Source organism: Mandrillus leucophaeus, unplaced genomic scaffold (genome assembly GCF_000951045.1).
Source record: "Mandrillus leucophaeus isolate KB7577 unplaced genomic scaffold, Mleu.le_1.0 Scaffold786, whole genome shotgun sequence".
Taxonomy (NCBI): Eukaryota; Metazoa; Chordata; class Mammalia; order Primates; family Cercopithecidae; genus Mandrillus; species Mandrillus leucophaeus.
The window spans coordinates 419,409-432,161 of NW_012108541.1; the positions used below are offsets into that span (position 1 = coordinate 419,409).

Below are 12,753 nucleotides of genomic sequence, written 5' to 3' on the forward strand. Positions count from 1 at the left end.
TTTTTTTTTTTTTTTGAGATGAGTTTCACTCTTGTCACCCAGGCTGGAGTACAATGGTGCAATCTCGGCTCTCTGCAACCTCCGCCTCCCAGGTTTAAGTGATTCTCCTGCACCAGCCTCTTGAGTAGCTGGAATTGCAGGAGCCTGCCAGGACTTCTGGCTAATTTTTGTATTTTCAGAGAGACAGGGTTTCACCATGTTGGCCATGCTGGTCTCGACCTCCTGACCTCAGGTAATCTCCCAAAGGGCTGGGATTACAGGTGTGAGCCACTATGCCCGACCAAGATTTTTTTTTTTTTTTTAAGGAAAATCTCAACAGAAAAAGATGAAAATAAACAATTGACCTGAAAGAAATAGAGTTACTTCCGGGAATGGGGGATAAATACTTAAAAGTTATAAGTGTAATCCTCAAAGAAATTCATGTCATGAGAACAATGCATCCATTAAAAATCAGTAACTAGAAACTGGGCGGGGGGGGAAACACTGAAAAAAGAAAGTGAAAAAAACTGAAAGTCAAGGAAATGGTCCTCTTGGATTGATCCTTCATATTATATATTTTTTCTTTTTATATTTTTCTTCTGTATTTGGAAGAATCTATCTAAATGTATGTGGAAGAACGTATCTAAATTCTGAATAGAATAGAGAAAATGTAAGAACATAATTAAAGAAATAACTGAAGAAAATTTTCCAGAAGTGAAAAATAGGACTCATAGAGTGCCAAGAAGGATGAATGAAAAAAGATTCACCACCTAGAAACACTCTGATAAAATATCACAGAACCAATGATAAAGAAAACAGTCTAATAAAATCTTCCAGAGAAAAAAGTATGATACCTGCAAAAGAAAGACACAGCATTAGACTTGTCATCAGATACACTAGACGCTAAAAAGCAACAAAATGTCTTCAAAGTTTTGAAGAAAACAAAATGATTGTGGACTAAGTCTATTCCCAAGCTATCATTAAATGAGCAGGAAAGGTAAAGGCATTTTCAGACATATGAAGCCTGTGGAAACTAAATTACCTGTTTAATCCTTTCTGAAAAAAATTGCTTGAAATTAGTTTTACCCCAACAAGGTGGGAAAAAAATCTGTGACAAATGAGGACATGGAATACATAAAGCAGTAGACCTAACCCAGGCATGATACAAAGAAATCTCAGAAAACAGGTATGCAACTGACTTGGAAAGCAGCTAGTCTAAATTACATGTGTGAGAGCTGGAAAGATAGCTTCAGGAGCAAAACGAATTTATTTTAGCAAATATAGTGCCATTATTAGGAAGCTAATAGGATACCTTAATTGGCAGAGGTAGAATTACATTTTTTCCCTGCAGATGCAATCATACTTACTGGTTTTATAGTGAATGATGATTGCATAATTATAATATGGCAAATAGTTGATAGGTTTTCAATGTTTAAGAATCAACCTATAAATAAAGCATAGAAGACTTGTATTGATTGATGTCTTATGGCTCCTTAAAATGTATAAAACCCAAGTGTAGCCCGACCACTTTGGGCACATGCTGTCAGGACCTCCTGAGGCTGTGTCAATGACATGTCCTTAACCTTGGCAAAATAAACTTCTAAATTGGTTGACACTTGTCTCAGCTTTTTTGTTTTCAGCCTCTATTACCTTCCTGAGGCTGCTGTAACAAATTACCACAAACTGAGCAGCTTAGACAACATAAATTGATTCTCTCACAATTCTAGAAACTGGAGGTCAGAAATCAAGACGTCAGCAGGGCTATTCTCTCTGAAAGCTCTAGAGAAGGATTCTTCCTTGCCTCTTCCTCGCTTGTGGTGATTACTGGCAATCTTTAGCGTTCCTTGGTTTACAGACACATACTCCAATCTCTGCCTCCTCCTTCATGGCATGGCATTCTCCTTGTGTCTCCATCTGTATCCAAATTTCCCGCTTCTTATAAAGATACCAGTCATTGGATTAGGGCCTCCTTCGATTCAGTATGACCTCATCCTTACTTGAATTACATTTGCAAAGACCCTATCCCAACTAAGTTCACTCTCACAGGTTCTAGGGGATAGGACTTAAACATATCTTTTTGGGGAACACAATTAAACCCACAACACCCCCTATAATCAATTTTCCACACAGCAGCCAGAATGATCTTCACAAATGCACATCGCGTCCTGTCCACTCTCCTGCCTACAGAGCTGTGTCTCCCTGGCCTCTTTCTGCTTCTCAAACTTCTACCAGCTTCCTCTTACACTCCAGCCACACCGGCCTTCTTTCTATCACTCCAACACATCAAGCTCATTCCTGCCTCAGGGTCTCTGCCTGGAAATCTGTCTGGCTCCCTTCTCATCATTCAAGTCACAGCTCAGATGTCACTTCCTCACAGAAGTCTCCTCTGCCCTACGTACTAAAAGCAACACATCCCACGGGTATTCTCTTTCACATAACCCTAGTTTCTTCGCAGCACTTACCAATACCAGAAATTATTTTACTTAAGTCCCCTCTTACTTAAATATCAGCTGTATTGAACACAGATTCAATCACTATAGTTCTAAATGCTAAAACGGGACGTCACAGAAAGTTTTCATTTTTATTTAGTCAAGTACATCTCTTTTCCTTCATGACTTAAGACTAGTGCTTAGTACAGAATAAATGCTAAAAAAAAAAAAAAAAAAAAGGAAGTTAACTGTTATTACCACCGTAATAGTTTGCAATCATTTGTTTGTACAATCTCCCTGGCTAGACTGAGACCGAAGACAGAAACCCATTTATTTGCCATTTTACCAATCCCAGTGGAGTCGGGCACAGTGGCTCAGGCCTGTAATCCCAGCACTTTGGAAGGCCAGGGAGGGCGGATGACCCGAGGTCAGGAGTTCAAGACCAGCCTGGCTAACAGGGTGAAACTCTGTCTCTACTAAAAATACAAAAATTAGGGTGTGGTGGCACGCACCTGTAATCTCAACTACTGGGAAGGTTGAGAAAAAGGAAAATCCCTTGAACTCGGGAGGCGGAGGTTGCAGTGAGCCGAGATTACGCCTCTGCACTCCAGCCTGGGTGACGGAGCGAGACTCTGTCTCAAAACAAACAAACAAACAACAACAAAAATCCCAGTAGTCTGGAACATATTAAGCATTAATAAGAAGTGCTGAATATAATTAGCGAATAACAATTCTGAACAAAGTTATTTTCTTTGAGATCATGGATTCCTTATGTTAAAAATAAATTTTTACAGATAGAAAATGGGACTGTTCTTCCTGCTTTTTGATTTGGTTCAAATCTGAGGAAGTGGGGGCGACCAGTCTTTAACAGATCTAGCAAGACTGTCGAGCTTTTCCAACCTCGCAGGAAGAGAATGGTAATTGCTCTAAAGTCAACACTGTATGTCCATCATATTGGAGATCAAAAGAGACAACGGCATTTTTTTCTGAAGAGGGGGAGGGGAAACCAAAAGTTTTTGTTTAATTTGGGGATGCAGTCAGATGTGACTTAGTTTATAACGACACATTCATCTGGCGCTGAACCTCCCATAAGGAATCTTATCGGCTTCCTTGATAAAACAACATCCCAACACTTTAATCTAGAGACGGAGGAGCCCCACTTGGGGTAAGAAATGTAGGGCTGTATGTAATGTCTAGCTGTCCATTCCACGAGAGTCTCCCACCATGCCGAATTCGGAGGCTCGCGGTATTCTACCGGGAGATGGCGGGCTATCTCACCCCAGGTTTCCCCTAACACAGAGTTGCAGTCGCTGAACAAACTGCCCTGCGTTAGTCAGAAGCTGTGAAGTAACGAGACGGCCACGGTGTACAGCAGAAGAGGTGCAGGGAAGCTTCAGGCGGGAAAGACAAATGCCAAACGCGGAGAAAAAGAAGAAAAGCTGCGAGAAGGCAGGTCAGTCAGGAACACCGCCATTTCTCATAACTCATGCTACTTTGAATTTTCTCATCTAACGACCGCACCCGCACTGTTCACACTGTCTTCTTCCCACTCTCACTCCGTATGGGCCAAACCTCTACCTGCCCACTGGAGAGCAGCGCGAGTGGCTTCAGGAAGCGGCTGCCGCCTCCGAGACTCACCGGCCTGCCGTGCTGCCACTTCTACACCGAAATGGCCGGTCCGAGACCGCGTCTCCAGATGCGGCGTCCCAAAAGGTCCCCGCTTTCGAGCCCCACCGCGATGTTGCAGCGGTCCGAAAACGAGAGACGCTCAGCCGACGTCCCGGCCCCCGTAGGCGGACGGCTCCGCGACCCCCGGCCCCGGATGTTGATATGTCGTCTGCCCCGGAAACGGCGACAAGAAGCTCAAGGGGGCGGAGGCGGTGTTACCGGGCTCTCCGGAAGGAGACGTGGCGGCGGTTGGGCCGGGGCTACCGGGCCCTTTATAGTCCCGCCGCCTCCTCCTCCACCTCCTCCTCCTCCTCTCCTCCTAGAGCAGAGGAGGTTGTGGCGGTGGCTGGAAAAAGCGGTGGCGGAGGATGGAGGAAGGAGGAGGCGGCGTACGGAGTCTGGTCCCGGGCGGGCCGGTGTTACTGGTCCTGTGCGGCCTCCTGGAGGCGTCTCGCGGCGGCCGAGCCCTCCCTCAACTCAGCGATGACATCCCTTTCCGAGTCAATTGGCCCGGCACCGAGTTCTCTCTGGTCAGTGCCCTCACTAACCCCGCAGCCACCCCTCCTCCTGATACTAAGGGTTCGGCCTCTTCCCTCGGTTTTCTTTGCTTTTTCTCCCTAAGACCTTCTCTGCAGACTCTTACCTTCTCCAAGCCAAAGCTGCTTTTATGTCGCGTTCATTCATTCATTCGTTCTCACGTTATGTGGAGGCATCCCCCTTGCTGAGCATTAGGGATCCAGCGATCACCTGCTCTCTACCTTTTTAATTCTGTCGCACTAGACCTTGCTTCCAAACACTCCCACCCTGCAGAAGCAGCTTTCGTAGAACAACGTCAGGTGCACTTACTCATCTTCCTTTTGGAAAACTAACTGTGGCTCTTTCTCCACCAGCAGACTTCTTTCCTTCAGTATTACACGGCACGCTGCCCACACCACAGTACTTCAGACTCGAGTTCCCTCTCTCGTATTCGTTCTCCCTCTGTTGTATACACACACGAACATACGCAAACGCACAGCTCCAAGGGAATCTTTTCCTTTCAGAGTTGTTTCTGAGAGGGCTGTTTGGCCTGTGAGATGTTAACGACCCTTTATGCAGAATATGCTTTACAGTTTTCATGTATTACGACTGCTATTTGAGTCCCCAGAACATGAGCTTCTATGTTGTTTTCCTATAGTGAAGAACATATTTATAACCTCGCGGAAATGAAAATTCAGTCTCGGGGGAGTGGACCGCTGAAAAGTCTTCCTGTCCACGTGTACCTACTGCAGGCCCATACAAATTGTACTCTTATGACACTTACCATGTAATAATTAACTCATTTATTTCAAATTGAAGTCCCGGAAAAAGCAAATTTTTTTTAACTTTTTATTCCAACTACCTTCAAGCCAATACTTTATTATATTCTTTTATTACGATATTATTGAAACAGTAAGTGATACTATGATGTCAAAACAAGATGTATCAAGTTAATGGATGTTATGATTACCAGATAGCTTTCTATTTGCAAATGTTAGGGGTTTTTTGGTTTGGTTTGGGTTGGGTGTTTTTGTTTTTGTTTGTTTTTTGAGACAGGGTCTCAGTCTGTTGCCCATCCTGAAGTGCAGTGGCACGGTCACCACTGGCTGCAGCCTCGACCTCCTGGGCTCAAGAGATCCTCCTGCCTCAGCTTCCCAGTAGCTGGGACTACAGGGAAACCCCACTACCCCTGGCTAATTTTTTTTTTTTTTTTCTAGAGTCAGAGTCTTGAACTCCTGGGCTCAAGCAATCCTCCTGCCTCAGCCTCCCAAAGTACTGGGATTACATATGTGAATCAAATGTTAAGTTTTTTTGCTTATTTTTCACATCTGGTTTGTTTCTCCAGCCTTTGTTCTCCCATTCTGGTTGTTCAATGGCTTCTGAATTTATCTAGGTAAACATTTTTCTGGGAAGTCAAATTTCTCTTTGTATTGCCACGAAATATTGCTATATTAAAATGCCTATGCAAAATTTTGTTATGAATCAGATATAACTTTAGCAAGCTTGGATGAGAATACTTTAATCTCTGTTATTGTATCCAAAGAGCACACTTGGAGTGAATATGGCAGATGTTTGAAGAATTATATCATTAAAATTTTTTACTCTTGCACCTGTGGTTTTTTTTAAATTTAAAAAAACTTGCTGATACATAGCCCTGAAAACTTAATTGCCTATAAGTGAGCGATTAAAACTAGCATTTTTAGAGGTCACTACCAAATTGTCATTCCATTTTCTTTCAGTCTTAGCATATGCTACACCAACCTTTCACGTATCTAACAATTTTATTTCAAAAAAAATTCTTTGGCCAGGCGTAGTGGCTCACTCACGCCTGTAATCCCAGCACTTTGGGGGGCCGAGGCAGGCGGATCATAAGGTCAGGAGTTCAAGACAAACCTGACCAACATGGTGAAACCCTGTCTCTACTAAAAACACAAAAATTAGCTGGGTGTGGTGGTGCACACCAGTAATCCCAGCTACTTGGGAGGCTGAGGCAGGAGAATCGCTTAAACCCGGGAGGCGGAGGTTGCAGTGAGCCAAGATCGCACCACTGCACTCCAGCCTGGGTGACAGAGTAAGACTCCATCTCAAAAAAAAAAAAAAAAAAAAAAATTCTTTTTTAAAGGCTGGAGTGCAGTAGGTATTTATAGGCATGATTATGCTCACTACAGCCTCAAACTCCTGGACTCAAGCGATCCTCCTGCCTCAGCCTCTGGAGCAGCAAGGACTACACGTGGTCACCATTGCATCTGGCTTTTTTTTCTTTAAGTCTGCGTTAGTTTGAGAAAAATTAGAGATACTGTTCTATGAATTGGCACAAGGCCTATGTCCTTTATGTAAAAATAAGCCACAATAGTCATTATCATTGGCATTTTTTTTTTTAATATTTCTATAATCTTAAGGCTTCCCTTTGCTGCTACATTTAACTGAAACTACTGGCTGGGCACAGTGGCTCACGCCTATAATCCCAGCACTTTAGGAGGCTGAGCTGGGTGGATCACTTGAGGCCAGATGTTTGAGACTAGCCTGGGCAACATGGCAAAACCCTGTCTCTACTGCAAATGAAAAAATTAGCCCATCATGGTGGCACATGCCTGTAGTTCCAGCTACTTGGTATGCTGAGGCAGGAGAGTTGCTTGAACCTTGGAGGCAGAAGTTGCAGTGATCCAAGATCGTGCCACTGCACTCCATCCTGGGCAACAGAGAAGGAGTCTGTCTCAAAAAGAAAGAAAAAGAAACTACTGCCCTCCTCAGCTGGCACTGCCATTTTTTTAATGGGCCAGTTGGTTGGACATTTGTGTGTGTTTGTGACAGAGTCTCGCTGTGTCATCCAGGCTAGAGTACAATGGTGCCATCTCAGCTCACTACAACTTCTGCCTCCCAAGTTCAAGCGATTCTCATGCCTCAGCCTCCCCAGTAGCTGGGATTGTAGGCATTCGCTACCACACCCGTCTAATTTTTTTTGTATTTTTAGTAGAGATGGGGTTTCACCATTTTGGCCAGGCTGGTCTCAAACTCCTGACCTCAAGTGATCCGCCCACCTCAGCCTCCCAAAGTGCTGGGATTACAGGCGTGAGCCACCGTGTCTGGCCGCTGGTTGGACATTTGTACCTAATATGCAGCTGTATGAAATAGGATAAGGTTCTTTGTCTGTCTGCTATCTGAAATTGGAAGAGACTGGATTAGAAGATCTGAATTTTTAAGCTTTAAAATTACCTTATTTAAATCATCTTCCCATTCAGATATATTGAAACAATATATAATCACTTACAATCTTGCTTTCAGATTTGCTTAGAAAAAGTATTAAGCACCAAAACTGTAAAATGGGGGTTGTTTGTGTGTTTTGGTAGAGATAGTTCTATGTTGCTCATGCTGGTTTCAAACTCCTGGTCACAACTATCCTCTGGTCTCAGCCTCTTAAAGCACTGGGATTACAGGCATGAGCCATCTCACCTGAACAAAAAATTTGTGAATTTTTTAATGTGTACATTAACTAGTTAATAATTATGATATTCTTTGCTTATTGATGTTTAGCATTGTTTTGTTTTTGTGTATATATTTTCCTTCTGAAGTATCACCTCTGTCATTATGTTCAATTATTCATCACTTTATAGAGTTCATAGATTTCACCAAATTAAACCACGAATCAGTCTAATTTTCTGTCTACTTCTGTTGTGGATGTAGAATATATTTTACTCAGATTTTCCCAAGCACTACTCTTTGACCAACTCCATGGTTTATAGCATATTTATAGCGTTGACAGGTTCTATCGACAGGTGTATTTTATAGCCTCTACCATTATAGAAGTTCTCTCATCCTCTAACCATCTTAATTCCTCCAGACCCACGTCAAACATTAGGAATTCCTCTCATGCCAAGATATTTTTAAAGTTCCTTAACTTTTAAAGTACCCCAGCTCCTCTGATTAGTTTCATTATATTAAAGTTTGACTTTATATCAAATCTCTAATAAAATTTGACTTTATGTCAAATCGCTGATTTCCTCTTCCACTGAGAATACCTTGTTATATAAAAAAAGTTTTTTATACTCTCTAATTCTGTACATTCTGAGTTTATTATATTTTATTTTCTTAAAGTAAGAACCTGTTTTACAAAATCAGAATCCTGATTTTAGTAGATCAAAATTTTTAGAAAAATCACAAAAGATTAACTTTTTCTCTGTAATTGCTGTTACCAAAAAGTAAAGTTTGCTAAAAATATGTTTTGTGTTCCCAATAAGTGACTCAATATTTCAGCAAAGAGTTTTCAGATAGAATTGCTATGTGGCCTATTTTATTGGGAAAGCAGCCTTTCCTAAACTAATGAAAGACAATTATTTGCATCAAGAATTGTCTTCCCTTTTTTGCTATGGTTCCAAACAAGCATTTTCTTTTTACATGGTAAGCATTTTGGAGACCATTTTGAAAGGAATTACAAATGTTATGTCTTATAGCAAATCGTTGGCACAATTGAATGTTTCTAAGAAATTCTTTGTAAGTTTAGCTTTGCAACTCTTACTTTCAAATCTCTTTGATTCCCTCATCATCTATAATGCTCTTTTTTTTTTTTTTTTTAAAGAGAGACGGGGTCTCACTAAGTTGCCCAGACTGGACTCAAACTCTTGGGCTCAAGCAATTCTCCCGCCTCAGCCTCCTGAGTAGCTGAGACACACCTGACTTACAGTGGCCTTTTAAACAAGTGTCCTTGGCCACAATTCAAGTCTACATAGTAATCTAGAAAACATTTGTAAAAGCTCATTCAAATATGTTAAAATATTTAAGAGCTTACAGAATGTGGAGCCAATCTGTTTGAATTCTCTGGCCTGTGCTACCTCTAGGTTTTTTAACCTTGGACAAATTGTTTAAGCCCTGGACCTTAGTATATGTTTCTGTAAAAATGAGTGTAATGCTTGTTTTGAGGATTAATGAGTTAATGAATGTAAAACACTTAAAACAGTACTGTCCTAGAATAATACAGCTAGTACTTACTGCTTTGTTTTGTTTTGTTGTCTTGCGGAAAATGCTGTAATTTGCATTTGTGTTTAGGATTACATTGGTGCCAAGTAGTGCTGGTTTTATTATAGTTAAGAGTTGTTAGGCCAGGGCAGTGGCTCATGCCTGTAATACGAACACCCTGGGAGACAGAGGCTGCCAGATGGCTTGAGCCTAGGAGTTTGAGACCTACCTGGGCAACAGGACAAAACCCCATCTCTACAGAAAAATTACCGGGGCATGGTGGCACGTACCTGTAGTCCCAGCTACTAGGGAGGCTGAGATGGGAGGATCGCCTGAGTCCAGGAGGTCAGGCTACAGTGAGCTTTGATCATGCCACTGCACTCAGCCTAGGTTAGTGAGAGACCCTGTCTCAAAAAAAAAAAAAAGTTATTATTAAATTGAGAATAGAACAAAAGTCCTTAATAAGAAGAGGTTCTCCTTGCCAGGAATAGCTAAATAGTACCATAGTTGCACAGTACCATAAGAGGAAAGTGAAGAGATAATTGAATTATCTTAGAACACGTATCATAAAACACAAACATTTCTGCCTTAGTAAAACAAGTATCACGTTTTCTATCAGAGAGCAGAGATTTGTTTTTACTAAAATAATATCAGTTGTATTAATTGAAGTGTTTATTTGAATTCTGTTGATTCATACTAACCAATGTGAATTTGTTTGGTTTCATATTGTAAAAAGCTTTAAGGATAATTTTGTCAATATATGCCAGAAGTCGGCAAACTACAGCCATGGTGCTGTCCCACCATGTATTTCTATAAATAAGGTTCTATTAGTACATCATCATCCCTATTTGTTTACCTACTGTTTGTGTACTTTGGTTGCTAGAGTGGCAGAGGCGCAACAGAGACCATATGGCTCACAAACCCTAAAATATTTACTCTCTGGCCCTTTACAAAAGTTTGCTGACCCCTGATATATACTAAGAAAAAGTTAAGTCGCCCAGGTGCGGTGGCTCACGCCTGTAATCCCAACACTTTGCGAGGCCGAGGCAGGCGGATCACAAGGTCGGGGTCGAGACCATCCTGGCTAACACGGTGAAACCCCGTCTCTACTAAAAATAGAAAAAATCAGCCGGGCGTGGTGGTGGGTGCCTGTAGTCCCAGCTACTTGGGAGGGTGAGGCAGGGGAATGGCATGAACCTGGGGGATGGAGCTTGCAGTGAGCCAAGATTGCGCCACTGCACTCCAGCCTGGGAGACAGAGCAAGACTCCACCTCAAAAAAAAATTAAAATAATAATAATAATAAAAATAAAGTCAAGTCAACACAGATGATTGTAGTAATTTGCTTTTAAAAGGAATTTATTTGTGGATAAATTCATATATTCTCCAAATATGAAAAATACTGTATTACATTACTTTCATGTCCCATGCAACAGAACTGAGAGTACTATATATTTGTAAAGTGCTGTGGATTCATATATAGATGGTAATTGCTAGTAGCAGTAATAAGTGTTCAGTGATGGTGTATCTATGAACATTCATTGCCACCTCTTAGTGCCTTTTTTTCTTTTCTTTTCCTTTTTTTTTTGTTTTGTTTTGTTTTGTTTTGTAACAGGGTCTTGCCACGTTGCTCAGGCTGATCTTGAACTCCTGGGCTAAAGCAGTCCTCCCACCTCAACCTCCCAAGTATAATCACTATTTTAGCTTCAATCTATTGCATTCCTCCTTTTTTTCTTTATACTCCAAACATTATTTTGTTCATTTATTTTCCTATTATGACACCAGAATAAAGCTTATTACCTTCATTTTGTAATTAATAAGTATGTTGATGAAGCCACAAAAAAGAATGAAAGCATGTCCTTTGCAACAACATGGATGTAGCTTGGAGGTCATTATCTTAAGTGAATTAAGACAGACTGAAAACCAAATACCGTATATTTTCATTTATAAGTAGAGGCTAAGCGTTGAATACACACTCAAAGACAAGAACAATAAACACCGGAGATTCCAAAAGACGGGAGAGAGGAAAGGGTGACAAACTACTTACCAAGTACTAGGGTACTATGTTCAATACTTGGGCGACAGGAATATTAGAAGCTCAGACTTCATCATCATGCAATATATCCATGTAACAGACCTGCACATGTACCCTCCTGAATCTAAAATTTTTATTAATGTATGTAGCATATTTTCCCTCCCTTTAAAATAATCATATGTTGAAATGTTAAATTAGTTTAAAGAATCTTTTTTTCCAGCTAGGACTGAAGTTATTCAATGTGATACAATTTCACAGAGAATAACGTAATGTATATTTTTTGTTCTATTTGCAGCCCACAACTGGAGTTTTGTATAAAGAAGATAATTATGTCATCATGACAACTGCACATAAAGAAAAATATAAATGCATACTTCCCCTTGTGACAAGTGGGGATGAGGTAAGTTTTTATAGATATATCGATAATCCTGTCACCAAAAATATTTATGTAAAACATTGTAACTACATACTTTGAAGTAAAATTGAATAACAGATTTCTCAATAAGACTGTTTTAGCATAAAAGTATTAATCAGTTTTAATATTCCTGAATTCTTTGATTTTGCAGTTTATCTTGGAAAAATTAGCAACCAAATTTTTTTTTTTTTTTTTTTTTGAGACGAAGTCTTATTCTGTCGCCAGACTGGAGGGCAGTGGCATGATCTTGACTCACTGCAACCTCCGCCTCCCAGGTTCAAGCAATTCTCCTGCCTCAGCCTCCCGAGTAGCTGGGATTACAGGTGCACGCCACCACGCCCAGCTAATTTCTGTATTTTTAGTAGAGACAGGGTTTCACCATGTTGGCCAGGATGGTCTGGATCTCTTGACCTCGTGATCCACCCATCTCAGCCTCCCAAAGTGCTGGGATTACAGACGTGAGACACCATGCCCAGCTGCAACCAATTTTTAATGGTTTGAATAAAAATCTAACTCCACACTTGCTTTCTTTGTAGACATTAGAGTTTTAAAGCAAGATATAATTTTTAAATGTATATGTGACTTTCAAAATAAAGAATTGTTTATAAGTAAGTCTGTAGGTACCCCATGCTTTCTCATTACCTTAGCTCATGCCCTTATCTTCCTCCTAAAATGCCCTAACTGCCTCTTATCCATCCTTCAAGGCAATGACTTCTTTCAAGATGAAACAGGAGAGGCAGCATGGTAAAATGGAAAGGACACC

At 41.0% G+C, this 12,753-nt stretch overlaps 2 protein-coding genes across 6 annotated transcripts in view; one reads left to right on the top strand and one right to left on the bottom strand.

Moving 5' to 3' along the window:
* ASB3 (ankyrin repeat and SOCS box containing 3) overlaps positions 1–4,247 on the bottom strand; it is a 139,804-nt gene extending 135,557 nt beyond the window's left edge. Inside the window, exon 1 of one of the 3 annotated variants that reach the window (XM_011967080.1) lies at positions 4,051–4,247. The gene's annotated coding sequence lies outside the window, so the exon portion shown is untranslated. Of the gene's footprint in view, positions 1–4,046 lie in introns of all 3 variants that reach the window. The other 2 variants (XM_011967082.1, XM_011967081.1) reach the window with 2 other exon arrangements.
* ERLEC1 (endoplasmic reticulum lectin 1) overlaps positions 4,163–12,753 on the top strand; it is a 32,277-nt gene continuing 23,686 nt past the window's right edge. For all 3 annotated transcript variants that reach the window (XM_011967074.1, XM_011967075.1, XM_011967076.1), the window contains exons 1-2: positions 4,163–4,606; positions 11,871–11,975. In XM_011967074.1, the coding sequence (XP_011822464.1) occupies positions 4,445–4,606; positions 11,871–11,975 (267 nt within the window). In that variant the 5' untranslated portion in view covers positions 4,163–4,444. The remainder of the gene's footprint in view (positions 4,607–11,870; positions 11,976–12,753) is intronic.